The sequence below is a fragment of the Ictalurus furcatus genome, chromosome 10 (genome assembly GCF_023375685.1).
Source record: "Ictalurus furcatus strain D&B chromosome 10, Billie_1.0, whole genome shotgun sequence".
NCBI lineage: Eukaryota > Metazoa > Chordata > Actinopteri > Siluriformes > Ictaluridae > Ictalurus > Ictalurus furcatus.
Window position 1 is genome coordinate 2,189,003 of NC_071264.1, and position 27,646 is coordinate 2,216,648.

A 27,646-nucleotide genomic window follows, 5' to 3' on the forward strand; every position below is an offset into this window, starting at 1 on the left:
AAAAAGAAAAAAAAAAACACCAACCAAAAAAAACAAACAGCAAGGTGGAGTAAAGTAGAGATAATGCGTCATAAAACATTACACATAAAATCATAAAGCCATATACTACAGATCAAATATGATAGTTAAAAAACATTGAAAGCAATAACGTGAAACAAAGGACACAGGAGCAAACGCTTATCTGTGCCAGTGAATAGTACATTACGGTATTTAAATTGCACAGGTAAATCTTTTTGATGCGTAATATTTCTAACTTTAATTGCTCGTACATTTAGCTCAGATAACAAACGAGTGCTGGCTCGGTGCCAGGTTTCCACTTTCATCTGGCCCGCGCACCGCCGGGGAGCGATGGCGATGAACTCATCCGAATCTGGCTTCCAGAGCCGAGGCAAAACTCGGCCTTAATGAGACCGTATCTCAATCATGATACCTAGCGGAACTTACAGTCCAAGACCGTAACGTTGCAGTAGTTTTTCGTTTTGCTTTAATGTCATGGAATTTTGGCGCCATATCAATAGCTGGAGCAATGATGAACGCTTCTAAACACATCCATAGAGGTGTATTTGCTGGCATAGTTTGGGTCCACTTGTCCCTTACTGCACAACATTTACCAAATCTCAATATGTTAGACTACCACCATTGTCAAAACACCAATAGATGGAAGATCATTTGGAAGAACGCTGTTCATCCGTCCAGTACAGTTCCAGAGACGTGCGCCAAGGTGCACCGAATCTGTTCTGGTGGCTCGTAGTGGCTTGACTACGACACTCGGCTTTTCTAGTTGTTTTTTTGTTTTCGTTTGCCCTCATTGTATCTACTAGACTTCATAATGCTCCTCAGATGAGTGACGAAACTCATGCCAAGTGTTTGCTACCGTGATGTCACAGCTCAAAAAGTTGGTGTGTTCCTCAACCTCACAATCCCCAACTGGCTTTCATTCCAAACGCACCACGTATAGGTTTATATAGATCACGGATGTCAAGGCTATAGTAGTTTCTAATCCTTAAGGTATTCTTTTTTTTTTTACTATAATTTTTATATCATTTTACATTTTACATGTTTTAATTAAAAATTTGTTGGGGTTTTTTTGTGCTATTTCTGGCCTTTGCTAGCAAGTAACCATGACCTATAAACACCCAACTCTGCTTTCAGTGCAAGTTGTGAGTGTTAAGGAATACGTGTGAGCGAAGACATGTACACAATTGTAAAACAAAATAAAAAAATAGACAAATAGTTATATAATTATAAGTAGATAAGATAGTTGGGATTTTAACTGCAGAATCCGCATTCAACTTCCACTGGAACAAACCGAGAAGTTTCCAGAGATTTACAGACTGTTGCTGTTAACTAATACACGCAAAAGAAAACATTATAAGGCAATTCACCACAGGTACAATTTTGCTCTTTCATTTTGTCCATTGACATTTTTATAAATTTAAAGGGTGGGGGGAATAAATAATAAATACCCTTGTGAAACTTTCAGTGTGTTACTTGGAGACAGTGCTACTGAACCTCCTCAGTGTTATTATTCAGCCTTGCGTTGGGAAAAGGGTTGAGTGCTTTAGGATATAGTTTATTTTTCATTTTTATATGACAATTTTGACTAAAACTGTTACCTGCAGCCTCTGACATACTATTTAACGCTAAAATGAGTTTTAACTAGTATTCATAATAACGTGGATGTTAGTTTTCTACGCCATGGAAGATACCATAGTTACTATAGGTGCGTACTATTACGATCTATTATTTGTTTGTGTATTTAATACCGAAATATTTCTCAGTACGCGTTTGCTTATGACTGCGTTTCGTTTTAGCTTTATTTTACTATCGTGTCCTAAACTGCGTGACTCTGCGCTTTAGTAAATACGACATTTTAATCTGTAAAAAAAGAGAAAAAGAAAAGAAGAATCCCCCGCCGTCTTTGAGGAAGTTGGTACGGTCCGGCGCTCGCGCTGCAGCTGCTGCACTTTTCGCCCCCCTCTGCTGTTTCAGATCAGTTCAGCTCAACTCCACAGCGGAGTCCATTACAGACACTCCGGCGGGGACGGGGACCCAAAACACCGGGCTTCGAAATGACTTCTGGGTCTGGTTTATTTCCTGTTTAGAGGATTTACACGTTTGTTTCCCGTATATGTTTGTAGCATAACTTTGTAAGCTTAAACTCGCGGGGGGAAACGGTGTGAGATTGGTGGAGCGGTCCTTACCATGAAGCTTCCACTCCTGCCTTGCCTGCTCCTAACTTTGTGGCTGTGCACTCAGTGTAAGTCTTTCTTCTTTTACTTCTTAATGTTGTCTCTTCTTCTTCTTCTTCTTCTACTTCTTCTTCTTCTTCTTATTATTATTATGTTTACCACAATTCTGTAGATAAGTGGCATAAGTGTTGATTGTGAACGAGTCCATGTTGCACAGGTATGATGCAGTTGTACCAAACATAGGGATCTCTCCATCCATCCATCCATCCATCCATCCTTCCATCCATCCTTCCATACATTCATCCACCCATCCAGATGTTCAGGTGATGGAGTCACTCATCAGCCAGTTTTCCGGTCATTTCATACCAATCTGTCAGGCACTGTTGCACTCTGGGACCACTGCATGGCTCTGGCTTTTCCTGGAGACTGTTTGAAGCTATATGAAGTTATGAGCATTTAAATAATAACTTTGTAAAGAAATCTCAGCTCATGTAAGGGCCAGCACTCACGTCAACTTACAACTAACAAAACCCAGCATTCTGGGAACTAAAGTCAGAGTTACTAATAGTAAAGTATTACGTGGAATTGAAAACAACGGCAACGTTTAAAACGGAGAAATGAAATGTTCAATATCTTGACTATGTAATGTTCAAGATTCTCCACTATGTCTAGGTCTGTATTTAAATCTAAGCGAGTGTCCCAACTGTTTTGGTGCATTTTCCTCATGCCTGGTGTCTTCTATTGAAGCTGTGTGTTCAGCGGTCCGATCTAAATCGGATCGTGGAGTCCGTGCCAGCTCGGGCGGTCTCCTGCACCCTCCTTTCTGAGTGTATGGGAATCTTAACCCAGAGTCTGATCTGAGCTTGTCCTTGCGTTCCAAACGGAAGCTCTTCAGCTTGGTATCTCCGCCACGTTTCAGACCAAAAGACACAAAAATGTGCCCGAGCGGTCCTGTTAGGATTATAATTACATCGCTGCACTTTATCTCGTACCTCGCGCCCGTCGTTAATTCCACACGTTGGACTTCTCCTGCTTTTGTGGCATCTTCAGCACCTACCGCAAAACCTGCTCGGGTTAATCGGAGGACCAGTCTGAAATCGACTGGCTTCATTTAAATAAATAAATCAATCAATCAATAGATAGATAGAAAAAGCTAAGCTTTGTCTGAGGAGACGGTTAAAGAGTTGGGCACGTCGGCCGCCCCGAAGCGCAGCCCTGAAGAAGCGTGTTATTAGGTTTGGCCTCGGTGCTTGTGGCATCTTCTTCAGCACAAAATGGATCAACTTTGGGTTTTTCATCTTCACATCAGTTATTAACATGACAATTGGTCTTTTTTTTTTTTTTCTTCCTTCCTTCCTTTCATTGGCTGTTTTTATGCTTCAGAGTGAGTGTGTGTGTGTGAGTGTGAGTGAGTGTGTCAGCTGTTTTCAAGTCAGCTTATTTTGGCTTATCTTGCAGAAGTACGATGGCCATGATACCCAGAGCCCAGTCTCTCGGGGTGTGTGAGGGAGTCCGGGAACAAAGACTGTGTTGTACAAATGAGTCGTTTAGCGGTTTTAAAGTTTTAGCATTGTCCAGATTGTTTGAATCATCATCATCATCATCATCACACGCCACACGGCCATGGTAAACCTCAGTCTTGCCTCAGTCTTCACTTCTGTGCGTGGTTTCTCCCACTCTTCCACTCTCACGTGCGTTGATTGCGTAAATGAAGCAGGGAGGATCGCGTCAGCAGCTTATCGGTTCGACGCAGGAAAACCTGACGTCTCGGCCACTTGACGCAGCTCTGCCCGTTCTCGATTAATGAAACGCTGCAGGTTTGTGGAACACGTTCTCATTTCAGCGTTAGCGAATGTTCATCTTACTTCCGTAGACGTCCGAGGTGTTTGTGCGCGTCACTGAGGGGTTTTCTATCCGTGTACGTATGTGACCAGACGTATAGTGTGTGTTGTGCTTCCTTTGGTGTGTAGATCTTCCCAAGCTGTTTGTGATACTGTAATATCCCAGTCTTGAAGAGCGTTTGATATTCCATTGGGGGTGTGTGTGTGTGTGTGTGTGTGTGTGTGTGTGTGTGCGCTTGTAAAGCTGGTTTGGCATTACCGAATGACTCTTTCGAAGAAAAGCGTCAGCTCCCTTATGATCTGTTAATCCAAAATGGCCGACTTTTCAGCTTTACCAGATCTTCAGGAAGTTTTCGTTTCGACTTGTATACCCTAGAGCTACGAGATATCTCGGACGGCTCAAGTGTTTTTTTTTTTAATTAGTTATTATGATGGGGAACGAACACACTAATGGTTATTCAGTGGAAAATCATAGGAATTCTGTCTGTCTGATTAAAGTCCTAAGATCTTAATACCACAGACAAGCTTTTGTAGAAACCAGAACATCTTTACACACAAGCATAAAGAATCACTAAAAATCCTCCATCCTGCTGAGTTTTCTCGATCGCCCCTGCCAGCAAGCAGTTCCTGACCACCACGTTACACTATGGTACTGTCCTTAAACCGGAAATGGTGGAAGTCCTCCTTTTCATGTTTTCTGTTGAGGATGATTTAGATTTGAAATGGTAAATCGCACGCAAGGAAATATCAATATTTCAATATCGCGCTTGCCTGTCGGTCACACGCCGGCGACGTATTGCCCAAATGTACGTGTCAAACAAAACCGTGGCAGCAGCGGAGCCACAGTGTTGCACCATCAATATAACGGTCTTGTGGTAACGTTTTAGTCACAGACTTTTCTTAAATGGGGAAAAAAAAATAAATAAATGAAACCACTTGCATGGACCCAATTAGTAGTACATTACCACAGTGTTGTGGAAGTCTTTGATCAGATTTGACAAGCGTATGTTTGTTTAACCCAGAAGGACACTGGAGTGCGTATGTCTTACCCATGATGCTCCGAGGCGTTTAGACTAGCCGATGCCTAAGCGCACTGAGGTTGGTGCATTAGCATTCATTAGCCGACGAATCCTGTTGCTTGGACGCTCTATAATGAGCGTAAGGCATTTATATTTACTGCTCTCGTTGTTTTCAATTGACTCTCGTCCCTCTTGCTCTATCAAAGGCTTGCTTTGGCCTTGGCCTGGAAATCGGTCTCTCGCTCATCCACGTCAAGTCCCACATTCCACCTCTCCCACACACACACACACACACACACACACACACACACATTCATACACTAAACCAACCATGAGGCCCCAGCAACAAGCTCCATTAAGAAAACAATACAAGGGTCCAATAGGCCCTTCAAATCCTGGGCTTGTTTTTTTTTTTTTGTTTTTTTTTTTTAAAGCCTCCAGTCTCTAATGAAGTTGGAAAACTCGAGTACCCTGTTTGTGCTGCCTCCTTTGAAGGGTGCCAGTGGGTACAAAGTGTCAAAACAAGTCCAGCCTTTTGCTCTGGCCGTACCATATGTGCGCAAATAATTCCTTTTGACCTTTCTCGCTCTCTCGTCCTTTTCCTAGCCCATTCGAAGCTAAAAGTTTGGACGAAATGGTGCTAATTAGTCCCACTTAATTCCAGAGCAGTGTTTATGTACTTGACAAACGACGCTGTTTGTCCTGGATTGCGGTGCGAACAGTCCTGCCTACTGTATGTCCCATTTATTTTTGCTTGGACATTATTTACACTTTAAGTGCGGTTATTTTTAAGGGTGGAAACTTGCACCAGTCAATGTGTTTACATGCAGACAAATAATATGATCGTTACCTAACTTGGGCAGTAGTCATGGAGACAGCGTCTTAAAATACTCTGAATTTTAATGGGAAAAGCTAATAGACACTTGGGTTTTAGGACAACCCTTGGTTATTTAGTGAGAGTACGGCATAACGCTGACAAAAATGCCTTTAAATAGCTCACACCGTTCTAGGATATTTATAGCCTGATTTGTGGCCCTACACACTCTGTAGAGAACCCTGGATCCCCTTGTTTGCTGGGATTCCTAGATCATATGTAATGTGTGTATCGCTCAGTCCCTAGTAAACACTCTTCACTATACGTCCCTGATATTGTTCAGTCCGGCTCCTGCTGTCCCTGGTTTCCGTTAATGACTCTCCAAGCTCTTGGAAAGCTCCTTGACTCCTTGCTTTTGTTTCGGACCGGAGTGTGTCGAACGCGAATGCCCTTAGGGACGCTGTATCACTTGACTTGTCCACGATCAATCTGACGACACAAGGAGGACGCTGTAAATCCTGCTGGCGTCCTCCTCTTCTGCTTCCGAGCACAAACACACAGAAAAGGCGTGCATATCTTTGTTAGTCCAGGGTCGAGTGTGTGTGTTTGTGGATAATGGCCTGTTTGAAAGGAGGACGCTTTTTGTAGGCATTTCGAGAACTGAGGCAGCCTTCATCCCTTTTATTAGAGAGCGCTCGCATGCTCGAGCATGCCCTCGCTCTGAATTCCCTTCCAGAGTAACAATAAAAATGGATTAGCGCTTCTTACTTGTGGCGAGATTGTGATTGAGCTAACATGGTGTTTGCTTAGTGCATTAAAACCAAGCTCTGTTTTTGATGTGTGTTTGTTTGAACGTCTAACAGATTCTGATTGTTCGATGATTCAATTCAGTTTTACAAATTCAATCGACAAATTAACAGAACTTTAACAGATAGTTGGACTCAGTTAGACTAGACACATTCAGCCCTGTTGAACCTACATATCACTTAAAGAGACCTTTCCCAGCAGTGTGGAGAGAACAAGCAGCTCAACTATACCACCAGCGAAAGGAATTCCCAGAAAGATGAGAGAGAATGTTATTGAACTACGTCAAAAATGGCTAGAAAGCCACTTCTAAGGCTCTGGGACTCCAGCGAACCACAGCGAGCGTTATTATCTCCAAATAGAGAAAGCTTGGAGCAGTGGTGAATCATCCCAGAACTGGCCGGTCTATCAACATTCCTGCAGAACGCATCAACAGAACCCAGATGAACATGTAAGGGACTGCAGACCTCACTCCCCTCAAATGCAAGTTCAGAGGAACATAGACTCGTCTCAGATTTGCCAAAAACGCACCTTGATGACCCCTAAGGCTTTTGGGATGATGTCGAAAGTGGAACTTTTTTGGAAGGCGCGGGCCCCGTTACACTCCGTGTGAAGCTAACATTCCACAAACCTGAAACGTGGTGGTGGTAGTGTGGCGGTGTGGGGATGCTTTGCTGCTTCACGGCCTGCGCGACTTGCCGTAATTAATGGAACCAGGAGTTCTCCTCTCTACAAGGAGATCCTGTAGTTGAACGTCCGGTCATCATTGTCATCCGATCTGAAGCTCAAGCGCAGTTGGGTTACACAGCAACACGATTAGAGCAAGTCCGCCTCTGAATGGATATTCGCAAGAACAAAAACTGAACAAATAAATCAATGCATTGATGAAAAAGTACTTACTAATTCATGCTAGAGGAGTAACCTGAGCAGAACGTAGTGACGGTTATTGATTTATAGTCAATAATCACAATATTATTCCCCTTGTTCCATTTGGGAGGAGTCAGTCTTCACACCTGTGCAGTGGTCATGCTTTGAAACACCTCAACGTCTTGTTAAATGTCATGGTATATTGTATAACCGACTACCAGAATAAGCTCGGCGGGTATGAGAGCTTGATCGATAGTGGGTGTTTTGAGATTTGGTGTGTGTGTGTGGGAAGGAAGGAGGCAGTAAGCCTGGCTTTTGTGTGTTTTATCACTTCCTCCCTCGCGCTCTCACACCTCCATTGGAGTGATGATGTAGTTAAGTGGTGCCGCTGTGGGTTGAGGAGCGTGCGCGTGTGATTTCAGTAATAAGCTGAATTGCATGCCAGCTGCCTGCTTCCTCATTAGGCCAAGTCTGGCTCCTGGGATTTGGGGTCATGGGGTGGCCAGCACCCACAAATATAACAAAGACTTGCGCATGCATGAGCCAATCTGTCTGTGGCATTAAATTAGAAAGAGCGCACATGCGACTGGGGGGGAGCCAGTCGTGTAGTTTCAGCTTCCTTTGTTCCTTACACTCCACTTTCATTTTTTTTTTTTTTTTTTTGAACAGTTTGTTAATGTGGAATACAAGAAAGAATCCCTGTGATTAGAATTAAAATACCTAGCAAGCTTTCTAGTTTTATAGATTATACAGTCTTTCAACTTAAGTAGGAAGCTTGGAAAGGAGCCTTCCTCAAATACATCCATCCATCCATCCATCCATCTATCCATCTATCCAGCCTCTTCCAATTATTGGGGTCTGGGTCGCGGGGGCAGTAATCTAAGCAGAGATGCCCAGACCGCCCTGTCCCTAGCCTTCTCCACCAGCTCCTCCACTGGGATACCCGGGCGCTCCCAGGACATATGAGAGATATAATCCAGTCCTTGGTCTGCCCTGGGGTCTTCTCCCCGTTGAAACCCCGCCCCCAGGGAGGTGTCCAGGAGGCATCCGAGCCAGATGCTCGAACCACCTCAATTGGCTCCTTTTGATGCAGACGAGCATGGACTCTAATTTGATCTCCCCGTGAATCCAGTTGCTCAAGCGAGAGATCATGAGCTCGGGTGACCACCCAGAGTTACACGAGTTTGTACAGCATCACACGTACACGTTCGTTTGCATAGAGGCCAGAAGAACTCGCGTTCTCGTGCTGCTAGAGCCAGGAGTTCTTCTTCTCTTGCGCTTGTTGCCTAACCGAGTCTGTATGCTGGTTGATCGAAAGCTAATACTTGCATGTATCGTACAGGGTAACTCATTTAAAGGCAAGAGGTGCCTTGTTTGTTTATCGTTGATGCTGTGGGAAGCCATGCTGATTTGACATCGTTTGCTGAACTCGGGAGTTGAAGCCGTCTCGAAGTCCCGAGTTGAGAAGCTGTTGTGGGGAAAATAACGTGGTACAACATCTAGTCGAATACAACCTTAGAGCACTAAGTAGCTAGCTTAAGACAAACTATTTATGCAGTACACGAGTGCACCTTTGATGCTGGCAGTGTAACGTATAACTGAAGTATAGTATTTGTTATACGTATACGCCCTATCCCCGATTAACCCGGGGCCTCGCCGGCTGGCGTGTGGAGTTTAAACGTGTCGGGCGATTTTGATTGTTGGTTTGAAAGCGAGCTGGGGGGGATTTGGGCTGGAACGCTATGAATGTGTCCTCACATACTTGCGTACTCGCACACACACACGTCACAAAACCCACAAGCACCGCCGTGACAGCTGCCAGGTTCTTCAGAGTCGAGATGTTTTTCATCCCTCTCTGTATGACTTTCTTGCTCAGATCTTCACTTTTGTGTGCGTGCGTGTGCGTGTGTGCGTGTGTGTGTGTAACAGGTGCTTGGCTTGGTTCCGTCTCTGGCGCCTGTGGTCAGATATTTCCCCTTGGCCTGATTCCACATGCCCTCCCATTCCATAACTCTCACTGACATTGACTTTTACCTTCTGTAAACTCATCACACACACGTGTGGCCCGAGCTCGTTTCTCTCACCGCGCTTTTTCATCTGGAAACATTATTATTATTATTATTATTATTATTATTATTATTATTATTATCATTATTATCCGTCCTACGTCATGCTGTCTTAGCACAAGCCTATTTTAAAATAATAATAATGTCAGGTACAAACAAAAAGAAGTCGCTCAACACAGCAGTGACTGTGTGGTCCTAATACTGAACGATTGATCATCCGAGTCATTTCTAGACATTTCCATGCTCTGGGCCACACCTCCTGTCTGACGGAGATACGTACGTGTGTGTGTGTGTGCTATCAATCTGTACGTGAATGTAATCCCAGCTTCAAGGTGACTGCTATGACTTTGCTTGTTCTTTTCCTAGCTGTGCACCCTGCAATTGCTTTTCAATTGTACAAATGTTTACTTTTTGGGCTTGTAATGAACGCCTGCTGTTCTGGGACAGGCGCAAGCGTACACACACACGCACACACGATACCGTGGTACCATGGTTCACCGGGTACACGACATTCCTGACAACAGGAGCTCAGCGCTTTGACACGGCAAATGCTGCACAGCAGAGAATGATTGGGAGAATGATTGGGATGTGTGGTATTAAAGCGCATCGCCGGCTCACCGCCGCGTCCTGAATCGCCCCTCAGCCTGCCACCGCCTGTTGCCTACACTGTTTTATCTATTCATAGAAGCAGCACTGCTTCCCCCTGGAAAGCGATCCTCAGAAGCACAACAGGGCATCTATTCAGGGACGTGACACTTCTGCATCACGTATAATCGCGTTATAACATTGCTGAACGTAATACACGCGAACAAAAACTGTTGGCCTGAAATGTGTGACGAGGACTGAAGGTTGCTGAAGCTTTCTTCACGCGAATTATTCATTATAATTATTCATAAGGACGGGAAATCGCGTAACATCTCCTTTTGTTGTTCTTTTTCGTCCTGCTATTAGTCTTATTAACATCCCAGGGACTTGTACTGCTGTAGCCAAGGGACAGGAAGCAGATAAAGGCCTCGTGTCCTCCATCACATGGCTTCGGAGAGAAGAGCTAAAGATCAAACAAACCCTTTGGCTTCCGCACACTGAATTCTTTCAGAGTCCCGTGGGCTTGACGTCGCTTGCATGCAAGATTGAAAAAACATCTCAGCGTGATAACAAAAGCCGGCTATCTCTGGCCAGCCTCCAGTCAGAGCTCGAAATCTCATGGCCTGTCGCTGATCCGACACCCGGCTCGGGGGTTTTAAACATTTACACGTTTACCTTTAGTCGTTTGGTAAGAGGTTATCATCCAAACAGAATGAGCAGATGAGGGTTTCTGGAAGTGCTGGATTTAAACTTAGTCTTTTCAGTCGTAAGGTTTAGCTCCATCTGGTTTGTAATGATTTTGCTGTTGGTTATAAAAATCGAGCAGAATCTTCTCACGGTTTCTGTCCTTTTTGTTTGTGAGATCAGATCAGGTCAGGTTTCAGGGCATCGATGCCCGAAAGACGTTCTCCTTCTGAGCATTAATAAGCTCGAGCAAATCAAACTAGTAACTTACTGTCTACAGTAATATCTCTGGATCTTTCTGAAGTGAATGTCGGTCTAGTCTGGGGTTTGTTTTTCTCACTGCACACCCATAAGCTGACTGCTTCCTGGTGTTGGACCATTTTTTTTTCTCCTTCCTGTGCAGCAGTCTTGTGCCTATTTGTGCATCACACCAGTACCTTAACGTTTTATCAGCATGGTGTCCAGACCCCGGGGGATGAGGAGTAGGACACGGCTGATATAGAGACATGAATGTTATCTGCTGCAGCTTTCTGCTGGGAGACGAGAGAGAGAGAGAGAGAGAGAGAGAGAGAGAGAGAGAGAGAATTTGGAGTATGGTTTGGATGTTGGCCAAAAGTTGTCCCTGTCTGCAATGCAGAGCCACCATAACCTTCACTCGATTGGAGCAGGAGTACGGGACGGGTCAATAGTCCTTGACCCGAGGCTGGACAGTGAAGGCCTGGCCGACGCTATGTTTGTGTGTTTCTCTGATCTCGTGAAAGGTTAACACGTTCATGACCGACAGCAAGCTATCACAGGCAGATCGGGCCTCTCAGTCTGGCTAATTTAAAGGGACTTACCCTTTTGCAACACTTCCATCAGTCGTTATTTTTGAGAATAACCACGTCTCGGTACGTTCTTCTGAATGATCATGTTTGCTCGCACCAGTTTAAGAGTCATATTGTTCTCTCGTCTGAATTGGCCACCACTACGAGGTTGAGCGAGTGACCTCTGAAAATCCCCCTGTGATCTTGGTACACAGTTGTTTCCATTGTGCTTGTCTAATGATCAGATCCCTCTCTTCCTCTTGCTGTCTCTCTCTCTCTCGCTCTCTCTCTCTCTCTCTCTCTCTCTCTCTCTCTCTCTCGCTCTCTCTCTCTCGCTCTCTCTCTGCTCCTTTAAAGGCTTTATAGAGTTAGAAAACGGGTGCACAAAACAGGAAATAACTTCCAGGTCAGTGAATGTGAGGTGAAGGGTCACTCCTGGGTCAATCAGACCATAAATAGTTTGACCCTTTTGAAGTCTTTTGATGGTTAGTTTGTTTGTAGACCCTCCCTCTCCTCTTGAGGAGGAGTGTAGTGAAGAGTGGTTTTTAAAGTACGTACAGTGTTGCGGTATGTATTTTTGGATGTTGTTTTTGTTGAAAAGTTTCTCCTAAAGGCCCCAAAATCACGATCTGTCAATCCTGTCATCTTCAAAATCTGTTTGTCCCCAGTATAGAAGGATGGTGGTGTTTCATCAGAGAGGGGCAGAAGAAAGGGGCTTCCCGGGGTTGAATTTCTACACGTTCCTCTGTGTGGTTGGACAGCTGGTTGGAGAGACAGGCTCAGCTCAAGCGGCTTTGACCACATTGTCCGTGTTCTGGCTCTCCTGGGGAACTGTCAGAACCCTGGCCAGCCCTATTTTCCCCCTGTTCTCGAACAGCCCGTAGGGGACTGCTCTTAAAGGACGTCCTAGCACCGGACCACTGTTGGAACATTGCGTCCCTGGGGGGCTCCAGGGGCGCTCCCTCTTTTGTTCACCCGTAAATAAGATCAGAGTTTTATTCCCTCTACTCGTGTGTACAAAGACGGACGAAATTCTCCTCAGGGGAGGAATGGGGCTTGGCAGGACTATCGATCATTGCCCCAGCCTGACACCAGAAGTTGTTTTACACTTTTCTCAAAGGCAGCAGATTGAAGGCGGGCTTTGTAGTGACCCTAATGACTCCTGAAAGAGTGAAAGGTTCAGTGGCCTTGGAGTCTCTGGAGAATGGATATTAAAGGACAAAAACACAGTTGGCCAATCTCTGATTAACTGTAGCAGCTAATTCCATTGATGATCCATTACAAATCATGTGCTTTTGATACATTATTCAGACAGGGTTTAGGTCCACTAGAGCTGCACTACGTATCTCATGCTTGGGGTGTTTTGTGCACAGGGACATCGTCATGCCGGAACAGGTTTGGAAATCTTCATTCCAGTGAAGAGAAACTGAAATGTTACAGCATACAGAGACATTCTATACAGTTTTGTTCTGGATGACAGTTTGGAGAAGAACCACACATGGGTGTGATGGTCAGGTGTCTACAAGCGTATACTACTTTATCCATATATCTTATTATTTCACTCCTGGAAAAGACCGAGGGGGTGACTACTGAGTCACCTTTCTAATACCTTCAACAAACACAACACAACCAGCGTACATAAACTGTTATAAATCCCTCCGCTGCCAGACAGACTACACGAGCTCCAACACCGCCGAACCTCTGGCCAACAATCCTGACCTTTACAAAGACTCTGCCGTTTCGGTGGGTTTATATTGGAAAGCCTCCGTAACTATGAAAACGTTTAATTGAGAGGTTTTTTTTTTGTAGGGATGCGCCTAACTGTTTCACGCATGCACGCACACACACACACACACACACACACACACACACACACACACACACACACACTCGCTGTTTGAGGCATACAGACAAACTTTCCATTCATGAAAGTGTGGATTTCAAATCCGTGCGAGATTTATTCATGTTGGCAAGTTTCTTGGTTAGTTTAGTTTGAAATGTTTTTCTGTTCTTTATCTGCAGTGTTGTCGGTGTAGTCCTGCACAGCAACAGCACTGAGTGACTGAGACGCTCTGCCAGGCAACATTTCTGCTATTTTTAACTTGATAATGCTGCGGTTTGGGGTCGGACAGTATGGTGAACCCGGTCACTGGACTAAAGAACATTCTTGTGAATGTTTTTCAGAACGCGACAGCGTCTTCCTCCCGAGTTTTGATTGGTCGACACGTGATTTCAGGAAATGTTAATTAAGGCCAGGTTTCAGTTATTTTGCTACCTGTTTTATTTAAGATATGAAGAGCTTTGGGTTTATACTCGGAGGAAATCAGAATTTAGCTCCAACAATCCCAATTTGAGGTCCTCACTGACTTGTTCAGTGGAGGTTCCCTGCTGGACAATTCAATTCAATTTTATTTGTATAGCGCTTTTTACAATAGACATTGTCTCAAAGCTGCTTTACAGAAATATCAACATGGTATACAGATATTAAAGGTGTGAATTTATCCCAACTGAGCAAGCCACTGAGTGGCGACGGTGGCAAGGAAAAACTCCCTAAGATGTTTTAAGAGGAAGAAACCTTGAGAGGAACCAGACTCAGAAGGGAACCCGTCCTCATCTGGGTAACAACAGATAGTGTGAAAAAGTTCATTATGGATTCATATGAAGTCTGTATGGCGTTAGGAGCAGCCGTAGTCCCAGCAGTCTGGAATTAGAGAAGATTTGAGCTCCATCCAGAGGCAGAAAGGATCTGGATCTCTAGTATCTCCATAAATTCGTGTGGGGCTCGGCGAAAGGAGAGAGGGAGAGAAAAGATAATTAGGACTGCGAAGTAGTAGAACAGAATCTAGTCAGGGTAGGCTTGAGTAAACAAATATGGTTTAAGCCTAGACTTAAACACTGAGACTGTGTCTGAGTCCTGAACACTAATTGGAAGACTGTTCCATAACTGTGGGGCTCTATAAGAGAAAGCTCTCCCCCCTGCTGTAGCCTTCACTATTCAAGGTACTGTCAGATAGCCTGCGTCTTTTGATCCAAGTAGGCGTGGCGGATCATAGAAAACCAAAAGGTCGCTTAGATACTGTGGCGCGAGACCATTTAGTGCTTTATAGGTTAATAATAGTATTTTATAATCAATGTGAGATTTCACTGGGAGCCAATGCAGTGTGGATAAGATCGGGGTGATGTGGTCGTATCTTCTGGACTCCCGGCTAGTCCCTGGCTAGTCCCTGATTCCCGGTCAGGGAACCGACCCCAGCCACTGGGACTTTGCATGAGCCAGTGTACTCTCTGTGCTGGTCTCAAGCCCGGAAATGGGGAGGGTTGCGTCAGTAAGGGCATCCGGCGTAAAATATGTGGACGGGGTGGATATGTGCTGTGGTGATTCACACTGACTGTGTTGATATGGTTTCAGAAAATGAGGTGACTTTTTTATTTTTATTTATTTATTTTTCTGAACTGCCTCACACTTATCTCCTCAAAGTGCCTTTGCAACACTCTGGAGGTTTTGGAAGCCTGTTGAGAAGGACGCATCAACCCGGCTTACCTTGAAGTCAGCAGAAGAATGCTCAAAATATCTCGCATGTTCTCAGTAAAACTTGTCCCCGCTACTCCTCGGCGGTCTAGACATATTGTTGGAGAAGCGTTTAAGGATTTATAGTGTGTCTCAGTTCAAGATTCAAGCTCTGCTTGAACAGTTCACAAGCTACAACTTCTAGGCCAGATGTTGTTAACACTACCTGCATGCATGAGAGTGACGATGTGGGTGTTACTCAGCTTTGTGGGGAAGATGATCCTCTCTGTAAAACTGTCTCCTTGATTAGAGGGAGGCACTGTGGAGGTTATCTTCTGGGGATTAGTGGGAGGAGATTTGAGAAAGAAAGCCATACTTCTCCGCATAAAGCGTGATTATCTGTCATTTTACAGCTTCCCAACCCCCCCATCTCCCACCTCCTTTAGTGCCATCAGTCCCCCGTTATCCGGGACATGCGTGTTTTTGTGTGTGTTGTGTAAAATATACTTGTCATTAAAGTGTATATATGGTGTGTTTGTGAAGAAGAAGAAGGCTTTATTTGTCACATGCACATTATAGTCAATGATTCATCCCAGCGTGTTCGGGTCAGAGCGCTGGGTCAGCCATGACGCGGTGGGTTAAGGGCCTTGATCAAGCTCCACTGTTGCGCAGTTTGGCGGTGCTGGGGCTTGAACCGCCGACCTTCTGATCAGTAACCCAGAGCCTTAACCATTCAGCCACCACTACCCTATCTGTGATTTATTGGTAACACACACTCAGCCAGTTGGAATAAGGTAGGTGCACACTGGCTCCTCTGTGTGTGTGTGCTTTTTCACCGAAAATTCTAAACAGATAAAATGTTGATCAAGTTAAACCACCTTAGCCTAAGCAGTAAATGGTTTTATTGCCGTATTTATGTTGATTAGACGTTCAGTTTGTCAGGAGCGAAAGCACATCGGGCTCCGGTGGACACCCAAACTGGATAGAGTGAAGACGGAGAAGAGCAAGTGACGCTTTTCCAATCTTCACCTGTCCACTGTAGCCTCAGATTCCTGTTCTTGGCTGGCCGGTGTGGAATCCAACCTTGTCTTCTGCTGCTTTAGCCCATCCTCAAGGTTGTGTGTTCTGAGCTGCATTTCTGCCCATCACGGTTATGAAGAGTTCCTGTCAGCTTGCACTAGTCTGGACGTTCTCTCCGACTTCACTCAGCACCAAGATGTCTCTGCTTGCTGGATGTTTTTTTTTGTTTTGTTTGTTTTTCACACTGTTCTGTGTAAACTCTCTGAAAATCCCACAAGATCAGCAGTTTCTGAAATATTTAAACCAACCTGTCTGGCTCCATCAACCATGCAACATCTCTGAGATCATGGTCTTTCCCTCAGTCTGATGTCTGATGTGGCCTGTGTCTGCATGATTTTATGCTTTGCCCTAATGCAACACGATTGTTCCACGATTGGTGATATGTGTGTGTGTGTGTGTGTGTGTGTGTGTGTGTGTGTGTGTATAAATAACATGGCATTTTTGCTGTCGGTATTGTAATCCTTACAGTAGCCCCACCAGACAGTGTAGTATCATTTTGAGAGGACTCAGTAAATGCTAGGATTTGACAGTAATGAAACCTTATCTGTTGCCCTTGTCAGACCTTTGCGAGGTATCGTGTGACAGATCTTAGAAAGAGTCAGGCCCATGGGGTAAATCCTCCTGATTACACACAAGCCTGTAAACCGGGGCCAACGCTCCACCTGTTCACATTCCTGAGCCTTCAAACAGAGGGGTTTTCCCAAGGCTTTGATTCAGGACAAGGCCTGCAGTGGCACGGAAAATGGTGGAATGTTACGAGTTTTAATAAAAAACAATGGAATCCTAGCGATCACTGTGGATTAAAATCGAAAATAAAGAACAAACGCGTGTGATCTTTACTTCCTTTGTTTCACTCGAAATGCTTTTATTTAATCAACAGTGGTTTTTCAAGTCCAAGCATCGGTCTTGTTTAAAGTCTCGACAGTGGAGGGTCTGAAGACGCAACGTTTGACTAAACTTGGTCTTAGTCACGTTTGAGACACAGTCTGCGTTTTGTTCAGAGTCTCGGACGCATTCAAGCGGTCCGTCTCTGACTGTGTCAATGTTTTGGCATGAGATGCTGGCATTTCCTACCTCCACCATCCCATCAGTCCATCTCTTTCTGTTCTGCGCTTCCCTTCGTCCCTTTTAAATAAGGAGAATGTTCCAATACTTTTTCAGCACATTTCACTGCACTACTTTCTAGCTGCGCTTCTTTTGTTGGGCTCCCAGCACCCCTGCCAGGCATTGTGGGAGAAGGCCTCCTCAGTGGGGGCTTGTGGGAAAGGCCTTGGGCTCACTCATCAAGGCTGACAAAATCAATGGAGTGGCGCACAAATAGGGACCCCAGGAATCCGACTGGCTTCAGGGCAGAAAAGGAGAATAAAGTGTGCTCTCCGGGCCAGAACTTGGTGCGATCGGTCCATTAATCTGCACAGGATTTCAGGTTCGTTTCAAACGACAGCATTTAGCATCAACGGCATACAGAAGTAAAGAAAACCCTCACGCTAGCATTAATAGGTCAGGGTCTGAGAGTACGATCAAGCTCAATCCCAGTCAGAGAGAGGTTAGTACAACGACGAGGGAAGGCTTCGTAATCTTTCCCTCTCCTCTTCAGCAGCTCGTCTAAGTGATTATTAAACCGATAGACTTGCATTTAAAGACCATTTTATAAACCTGTAGTGAAGAGGTTAAATGATCCACGCTTGTAGGTACAGTGTGCAAGGCACTATTTCTGACCTGGTGACCGTTTTTCTGAAATATTACGGTTTTGTTTCAAGGATTTACATTTCCTTTGTTCCACGTTTTTTGGAAAATTGGCATGCGGTTCATACTGGAGGGAATGGAAACGTAACTCCTGCTAGTAGTGTGTACAAACGCTGACGTGAGCCAACTCCGTCTCAAGTTCATCATCAGGAGAACAGAATGGGGGGGGGGGGGGAGATGGATACGATGGTAATTAAAGACCCTTGAGCAAAGGGGCCCTCTTGCTGTTAGATGGATTTCATCCCCCCTCTTTAAACTCCGCCCTGTAATCCCTGCTGGAACAAGCAAATTAGGCCTTTGAGGCTGTAAGAGGAGAAGGCCATAGGGAGAGAATGGAGGGGGCAAGCTATTCTAGCTGTAGTGAGCTAATAACGGCCTAATTAATCACATCCAAACACTTACGTAGGAGACGCAGCGTATACACACATACAGTACAATAGCGCCATTGGCATACAGCAGAACCTCCTTCCTCCTCCCCTCCTCCCCTCCCTCTCTCGCTTCGTCCCTTCATCACTCCGTGTGGTGTTGTGAGTTTGTTTGAAGAGCGCTCTCAGTGCGATGGCCTGTGGGAGGATGATGCTCGTGTTCTGGCAAACGGAGACCTGTTCGAATCAGACTTTTTTTTTTAAGGATCACTCTAAAATCAGCTTGTGCAGCTAACGCCGTTCTACCTGCAGAGCTGCCCTTCCGAACATGATTTCTTACGTGTAATCAATCAGATGTGTTCGTTTCGCACCATTGTTCCTTGTCCTCAGTTTATCCTCATACTTGTTCATCTTTGTTAAACGTCCTCTCTCTCGACGGCTGATCTCTATCGAAGATACCTTTTATTCTTAGACCCTGACTGATTCAACATCCAAAAACTGGAAAAAATTTTATATATGTATATAATATGAGTTAAAGATCTCAGAAGGAACATATTGGGACACATCATAAGCTCCTTGGCTCAATAAAAAAAAAAAAAAATCATCATCAGTGCTGTCCTCCATTTTGTTTTTCCTCGCTTGCCACCGAGCCACAAGTTTATTAAAATAAAAAGTTCTCTACGTCACACGCCGCTTTCCTGAAGTTAAAGTTGAAGAGAAATTGTGTGTTAATCTTTGTGGCGATTGAGTCTGGAGCACTTCTAATTTCGCCCTCTGTTGGCCGTGACATTTTCAGGTGCAAATCCTTCTCGCTTTCAGCTCTCCAGTTTGTTTCAAGCTTCTTTCCAAATAAATAAATAAATAAATAAATAAATAAATAAATAGAATTCTGCCCTGTAAACACAAGACCTCTCTCACCGTTGCCAAGTACGTGAGTAAATGAATTCCGGCAATGCTCTCTGACTTTGTAGAAGTTTCGTTGCTTTGCAGGTGGTTTTGTCGACGTCGTTGACGGTTTACAGAAGGATCGGGGTGGCTGTGGGAAACGAGCACAAGTTGAAGAATCGTGTGAAACGTTTAGGAGAAGCCTCCGGGAGATCCTGAGACGCATTGGAGAAGGTCTGGAGAAGCTAGAGCTGCTAATTTGGAAGGTCTCCAGAGCGTCGGGCAAGTTCTGCAGGAAGAGCCGACTCCGAGAAGTCGGAGTAAGCGTTCAGGAGAGAACGACTCCGGGAAGGTCTGGAGGAGTCTTTGAAGAAGTCACGAGAGGTTCGGGAAACGTTGAGCGAGCCCTTTAGTTGTGCGGATGGGCGAAACATTTGCACCAAACCCTTTTGCTCTGGTTCTCGTTAACTCGAGTTGTAATCCGCGAGAAGCGCTTTACGTTTTGCGTAAAATAGGGACGATTGTGGTTGCTCTGGTGTGGGCGCGTTGTGGACAAGCCACTAAAACGGATTGCGCCCGTTCCGTCCCTCTTGTGCGCCGTGGAGATATGTTTGCCAAGGTGGAAGGAAGGCACGATGCATTCAGCCTTCGTTTAATCAAGTTGTGCGGTGTCCAAGTCTGATCTCGGTTCAACAGAATGCGTTTCCTTTCCAAAACCCGGAGTACGTACTCACTGTCTCGAAAAAACCTCCGAAGTGACACGGAGCCAGTCTGAGACTTTTACGGAAGGAGTCTCCAGTGTCAGCCTTCCCTTGATTGGCTAGTGTCCTTCTGATTGACGGGGCGCGTGAGAGAGGATCCCATCCCTGGGTTTTCATTCAGCTGTAACTTCCCCCAGTGCCAGCACACTTAAGCACGTTTGTCCAGTGTTTTTATCTGGGCTGAAAGAAGTCAAGTAGGGACGAGTCACAGGGAGGATTCAGTGCATGTTCTGAAGGAAGACAATAACTGTAGAGTCTGCCCTAGCAGGAGGTTACGTCTGTAGCCACAGAAAACGTTTTCCCTTCCTGACAGGTGAAATACGGTGGGAACTCTGGCGAGGGATTTTCCGTAAACGCTTGATCTTTTATTTTTTCGCTTTTGTCTGAGTGTAGAGATGCACAATAAACGCCCAGCAGGAAGTGGGCCGTCACAATGAACATCAGCTCTGCTGTTTGTCACAGTTTTTACGCTTGGCTGAGGTGGAAGAGTTGGTCCATCAATAACAAAGAGAGAGAGTGATGGAGGTTTTTGGAATAAATGATGCTTGAGCGCTAACGTCTGTAGGCAGAACGGATTTTCTCGATTTAATTAACGAAAGAAATATCTTGCATCACCATGACGACCGAACGGACATCCATCAAATCTATCCATTACGCCGTCATGTTCGCGCCGCTTTCTTCTTCTTCACATAGGCATGAAGACAAGCCGTGCACTTTGGATATTGTCTCTTCTCTCCAATCACATTTGCGTCATCTTTGGGGGTTTCAGCATGAGCGTCGCTGATGAAAACACCAGATCGATTAGCATTTTCTAACCCAGACTCCCCCGTCTGTCATCCTCTTAGTTTATTACCTCGGAATATCAAGAAAAAACGGCCTCCCAGCCGGTTGCTCTTGGCAGCCCCGTGACGGACGGAGCGCTCTCGCGGTTATTTTTAGACACTCGCAGGTGAAATGTTGTGCAGCGTGAAAGCCGTATCTGGTTGCGTAGTGCGCACAGAACATCAGGTTGCAAATGAAACGAGAAGTGTAGTGTCCACTCAGCATCAAGTGGAGTCCTCCGCTGTTTCGGGCTCGGTACGATTGCACCCCGAGACCGGTGTGGTGCTGATACGGCGTCGTATTCTGAGGCTAAGAGTTTTCTGAGCACTTTTTATTTTTTTTGCAAGAAATTTTCCAAATCTCTATTATCGGGTTTATCGCGCTTCGTTTCGCCCAATGGAATGGAAAATGACTGTTCGAATGGTCTGCTATAAACGGTCCAGACTTCACTTCTTTGCTCTGTAATTATCCGGGCCTTACCTCACCACAACCTCGGGCAGCGCCGACCCAGCACGCATTCGTGTAGGGAGGTTTGGATATTGTTGGGTTTGTGGAGCACAGAAAGACTCCTATACTTTTTTGAGAAGATTTGTGCAGTGGAGGTGGGGGGTGGGGGGTGGGGGGGTCACCTCGGGGTCCTGAGAACCTCCACAAACGTGTGTTCTGTTTCATAACCCTGCCCGCCGATTTCCTTTATTTCGCTCGGGTTATTTGTGTTGCTTTAGGTGGATGTGGAAGTGGCGCTGGAGGGAGATGGACCGACTGGGGGTCAGTAAACGGAAAGAGCGAGAGCAAGAGAGTAAGTGAGGGGTGAATTGTTTAGGGGTAGGCACATGGCAGGCACTATTGTTCATCTCTTGCTTTCACACGGCGATCGAGGGATTCCTGCTGGGTTTCTCCCATAAAGGCCTGGTAAATAAGTCGCAACTTCGGCTTTGGTGCCAGTGAAGAAGAGAATGAAGGGGTTTTTTTCCCTCCTCTTTTCAGGAAGGAAGCAGCCACATATCTCCAGAGAAACAGCCCCAAAACTCAATTTTCTCCCATCGAGGGGGGTTTCTCGAGCTTGCCGAGTGAAAGCTGTCCGGAAATCCTGTTTGTCCACTCACTCCGACGTCCTTCGGACTTCTGCTGTACCTTGCTACCTCCTTTAGAAGCTTCTCATGAAGCGGGAACATTGTTTATTGTTTAACCCCAAAACCACAGGCGCCTTTTAGAACCATTTTAACACGGACAGCTCGCTGTAACACTACGTCTACTGGGAAGAATCTGGAAAGTGTCTTCGCTGTGTTTGTTTTGTTTTGTTTTAGCGGAGATGTGAGAACAAGCGTGCCTTTGTGAGCTCGAGGACGGAAACGAGTGACTCTTCACTCCTTCGCCACGCCAAGCCTTTCTTGTCCGAGAACGGATGTGCGCGGTGGGAGTTCAGGTGGAAAGATCAGCCCAGAGGTTAAATACGGCCTGAACACCAGAGCACAGCTGCGTCCAACAACAACAACAACAACAACAACAAGAGAGACCCTGATTGCTTGAGGTTTACGTCTTGTGCCGCTTGGAGAAACCACAGCGAGGTTCTTCACGTTATCCGACACACACACACACACACACACACACGTTTTGATGACGTCATCTCCTCGTTTCTTTTCAGACTTCTGAAACACACACTTTCTGCTTGGTTGTATCTTCTCTAACACTCGATTTTGTGTGTGTGTGTGTGTGTGTGTGTGTGTGTGGAATGCCAGTGAAACCCAAGCATCTGGCTGCAGTCCACGGAGAAAAATTGGGTCTGCTATTGGAGTCTTTTTGTCTGAGGCTCACGAAAAACCACGCGCCCCTGTAAAATGACCCCTCCCACCAAGAAGCGAAGAGGGTGTATCGATCTCGTGCACACACACACACACACACACACACACTCTGCAGGAACAAAGTTGGGTGCCTGGTTCCATTTGGAAAGTAATACCCACTACAAATCAAATAGAAAGCGCTCAGGAGGAGACAGACGGAGAGACGGGAGAAATCCAGCAGAGTCTCGCCGTTAAAGAGATTTATCCGCTTTAGTCCTAATGGAGCGAACTGGAGACGAGCAGAAACCTTTGAACCGATCGTTTCTCCCCTGTACAGACGTGAAAGACAAAAAACGCTCCAATAGTAGGTCCGGAGTTTGAGTTTCTCAAACCCGACGCTCGACGTTCACGTAATGACGGTCTAAATAAATCTTATACATATTCGACCGTACTGTAACGCCTGAAGAACGGAATATTCGCTTAGATCAGACTCCGAGTCCGATCGGAGGTGTCTTCAGTGACCGTTCTACGGCCTGTTGGAATGGGGAGTAAATATAGGCGCTGGCGAGACGAGCCGTTTAATGGCTACGTTACCATAACCGGACGCACGCGAGTCACGCACGTGGCACGAGTCACACACGTGGCACGCACACGCGAGTGTTCGGTCTCGGTTGTCCATTTTTTAAAAAAAAACTTGTCATTTGGACTGATTTCTGGCCCCGTGATCCTCCGGCTCAAATACGTTTTTTTTTCCTCCTTCAAAAAGGTTCGAAAGCTTTTATTTCATGTCTCCGTTTATTAGGTTTTATTTCCGTGGAAGAAGAAATATGGGAACGTTGTGTTGGTGTGTTGATGTCCACTTTCCCAACGATGGTGGGAATATATTACACAGCCGCAGCTCCTAGCACGCTCGTATAACACACCAAGTAGGTTCACCTGAGGTTTGGAGCCGATCTAACTGACTTGGAAGCGAAGACGAATGAGAGTTCAGTGGTGTGAAATCCTACAGACCGACGTGTCCAGGGTGCCTCACGTCTCGAGTTCCCCGTGCCCCTGTGTAGGACAAGCGGTACGGGTGCGGTGTTCTAAACAGCCTTCTTTATCCAGCTGTTGAAGATGTTGGATATCGCTCTGCACCACCACGATCGAAACCCCAGTTCAGATCAGATCTCCTGGACGTGCCACCGGTACAGTTCCAGAGACGTGTGGAATCTGCATGGTGACGGAACGTCGAGGGTCGGCGCGAGTCCAGACGGACGCAGAACCATTCTGAAACGTCTACTGAACGAGAGTTCACAAGTCGGCACGCTTTGCCTCACACCTCTGGGGTTTGGGTTCGATTCCCGTCTCCACGCTGTGTGTGTGTGTGTGTGTGTGTGTGTGTGTGTGTGTGTAAGGGTGGTCTAATGCAGCTCATAAAAAAAATAAATAAATCACGAAAATATAAACCACAGCATTAAAACGGTAATGTGGGTGCTGAGTTGAATAAATGTATGTGTGTGTGTGTGTGTGTGTGTGTGTGAGAGAGAGCATTAAATGAACACAACCTTTTACCGGTGGCAAACACTGGGTGTTCCTTTCACTTTGCACACTCCCAATAACGAACACACACACGGCCGTGCCAGCGGTCACTTCCTGGTGAGGACAGCAAAAGGCGGACCATTAATTAGGGCCAGACCTCCCAGGTGACTCTGTGGAGGGCCTGTGTGTGTGTGTGTGTGTGTGTGTGTGTGTGTGTGTGTGTGTGTGTGTGTGTGTGTGTGTGTCAGTCACAGAGAATACTCTGAGAGCTGAGGTCTGAATAAACAAATAAATAAGGGATAATCTTTCATAGACGCTCAATCCCGCCCCCAGTCCCGCCCATGTACACAAAGCTCCGCCCCCAGAAGCTCCTGCTTCCCTCTTGGATGGGGGGAAAAAAAAGTTGTTTTTTTGTTGTTTTTTTTTTGAAGCACAGATTGATTCTGATTGTTCGTATTTGGATGAGCCTTGTCAATCATTTTATAGACACGCCCCCTCGTCTCAAACTGAGCACACATTTGTAATTCTGTTGTTTCAACAGGACGAACTTTACCTGATAAATGATGTGATTATTGGCACATCATCAGTTGACAGAAGCTCCATGGGGACTTTAAGTATAGGAGTGTGTGTGTGTGTGTGTGTGTGTGTGAATGTGTTCCATTTTCCGTTCCTCCTTCTCTCTCTCAGCTTCCAAAACCAGCACATCTGGAAGCCCTCAGGTTGGAAGGCCCCCTCAGTCGCTGTGGTTACCGTCGCTCCCGGTTACGGTGGTTGACAACAAGTATATTCATACCTTGTGTGTGTGTGTGTGTGTGTGTCGGTCACTGGATGTATTACCCTCTCATCTGTAGACCATTAACTATCCCGAGCGTCTGTCCGGACACGTGCACGCCGAGGCAGCTTCCTGTTATCTGATGGAGGGAAAGAAAAACACGAAAAGAAAGAATAAAAAGGTCTGAGGAGGAAGACCGCGGCGTGAGATATTTAATAAATAAATTTCACACGTGAGGAAGAGAGAATACAATGCCCGATAAACGATGATAACGTCATGTCAGGAAAGTTATTCATGCATCACGCGGAGAAGAGAGGGAGAGAGAGCGAGAGAGGGAGAGAGAGGGAGAGGGGGAGAGAGAGACAGGGAGAGAGAGGGAGAGAGGGAGAGAGAGGGAGGGGGGGAGAGAGAGAGAGAGAGACAGGGAGAGAGAGAGAGAGAGAGACAGGGAGAGGGACACAAACTAATAAAATGTCAAGAAAAAGAGACGCGATGCTGTTTTTGCTGTCTCACACAGGGAAGGAGGGATGCAGAGAGAGAGAGAGAGAGAGAATAAGATAGAGCGAAAGACATGAAGACGAGAAGGGCAGCAGGAGAGAAGGATGTGAAGAAGGAGTGACAGTGACGGAAGGGAAGATGGAGAAAGATCGTTCATGTTAGAGAGAGAGACGTGGGGGTTGTTAAGGATCAGACACTCACACACACACACACACACACACTATATTCTCTGCCATGTCCAGGACCTTCATCATCAGGCATTGTTCAGAGCAACATGTGTGGTCGTGTGTGTGTGTGTGTGTGTGTGTGTGTGTGTGTGTGTGTGTTTTCATTCTTCACAGTGAGTAAGGAACAGCGTGAGATTCCGAGACAGATAATGCTCTGTGCGTGATTGTGTTGTGGGGGTCTGTACAAGTGGTCAGAAAGAACGAAAACACACACACACACACACACACACACACACACACTGAGGTGAGCTACACTGTGTGTGGAGTTTTTTTTATTGTGTGTAAAAGTGTCTCTGTGGTGTTTAAAGGAGGCTGCAGGTGAATGGTGTATTCACACCGCTGTGATTATAGATCATGCTGTGTACACACACACACACACACACACACACACACACACACCCCAATAAATGGGCATTTAAATGTTTCTTCAGTCACTACTGAAGAAGTAGTCTCCTTCTGTGTGTCCGTGTTGCAGCGAGGGTTCCGATTGGCCGACGCTCGGGGATCTGGTCACGCCCACCTCCTCGTCTCCGCCTGTGAAAGCAACAGACTCGACTCGGACCGCCGTGGCGTTCGCTCCGTCCGAGTCGAAGACTCGTCGTTCGGACGTGTTCAGATACCGGCGCCCTGCACTAGACCCTTCCCATGTCGTCATTCTCGTCGCCATGGTTACGATAGAGGATGCTGATCTTTCACAGTTCTGCCTCCTGCCGCCTGTAGTCGAGAAAACCGGGGATGGACGAATGTTTTGCTACACGAAAGCAAGCGGAACACACACATGGTGCCTGTTGACTAGCTAACTGAGATGTTTGCGTGTCTGCCGGGGTAGAGGAGTTCAAACCTGTTAGTTACTGATCAGTCCGTACGAGTTTGTGTTCTGACCGTTGTGTCCAAAGATGCCTGGTTTTTGCTGCGGCGATTAGATTTTTTTTTTTAGCTTTTTTTTGCAGAAAACTACTTGAATCTGCGAAATCGCAATCGCACGAAATGGTTCTGCGCGGCCTTTCACAGTGGCGTTTGTTGGTGAACAAGACCTGTTCACTGTGCTCATGTTCGACACACGTGACTCGAAGAGGGCTTTCGCTGAATTCTCGTTGTGATGACGTCACGTGACGCGTCTTGTCCCAAACCCGCGGTATGTTTTTATAAATCGCAAGCTCCTCCGAATATCGGTCCGTTTCCTTGATTTATTTAGATTCATCTTTGCGTTAATTTCCGCGTGCGCTAAATCCCGGAGGGACTGCGGAGAAAGTAAAAGTCCAGAGTAAAACGGACCGGGCTTTTGACGCCTACAGCAGCGTTAGTTTACTGAACGTGCGACGCTCTCGATCGGTGCGCTTTAACGAAATGCCTCGCGTGTAAATCCGAAGGGAAAGTTGTCGTTCGCTTCGGCTCACGCTCACACACGTTTACACACCGCGTGATTTGAGAAAAGTCTGAGAAACACACATTTGTTGTCTCCAGTTATTCACCAGTAAAAAGTGTAAAGCACGTTCCTGACGCGGCTCGTTTGCACGTAGCGACGCCTCCCGAACGCCATAAAAGTGCAGACACGAAACAATGAATCAGGGCAACGCCTGAAGGACGGAAGCGGAAGTTATTTTGACTCACTTCTGCGCCCGTTCTATATTAGTTTGTTGACCGTGTGTGTGTGTGTGTGTGTGTGTGTTTGCAGGCGTGTGTGGCAGCACGGAGTGTTCATGCGGGAAGAATCACTTTACGTGTGCGGTCAGCGTGTTTGGTGAGTGCACCTGCATCCCCGCACAGTGGCAGTGCGACGGAGACAACGACTGCGGAGACCACAGCGACGAGGACGGCTGCAGTGAGTACACATACTCACTCACTCACTCACTCACTCTCACACACACACACACACACACACACACACACACACACACACACGTGCTTAAACCAGTAAGTCTTTTGGGAATACGCTAATTTACTCAAATGGTTCTTGGCTTTGTGGAAGATAATTGAAACAATTACGTAACGTTTGCTGAAC

General features: G+C 46.0%; 1 protein-coding gene across 3 annotated transcripts in view; it reads left to right on the forward strand.

Moving 5' to 3' along the window:
* The first annotated feature begins 2,060 nt into the window (after positions 1 to 2,060).
* The window catches only part of lrp4 (low density lipoprotein receptor-related protein 4), a 57,128-nt gene continuing 31,542 nt past the window's right edge, over positions 2,061 to 27,646 (forward strand). For all 3 annotated transcript variants that reach the window (XM_053634370.1, XM_053634371.1, XM_053634372.1), the window contains exons 1-2: positions 2,061 to 2,260; positions 27,320 to 27,466. In XM_053634370.1, the coding sequence (XP_053490345.1) occupies positions 2,206 to 2,260; positions 27,320 to 27,466 (202 nt within the window). In that variant the 5' untranslated portion in view covers positions 2,061 to 2,205. The remainder of the gene's footprint in view (positions 2,261 to 27,319; positions 27,467 to 27,646) is intronic.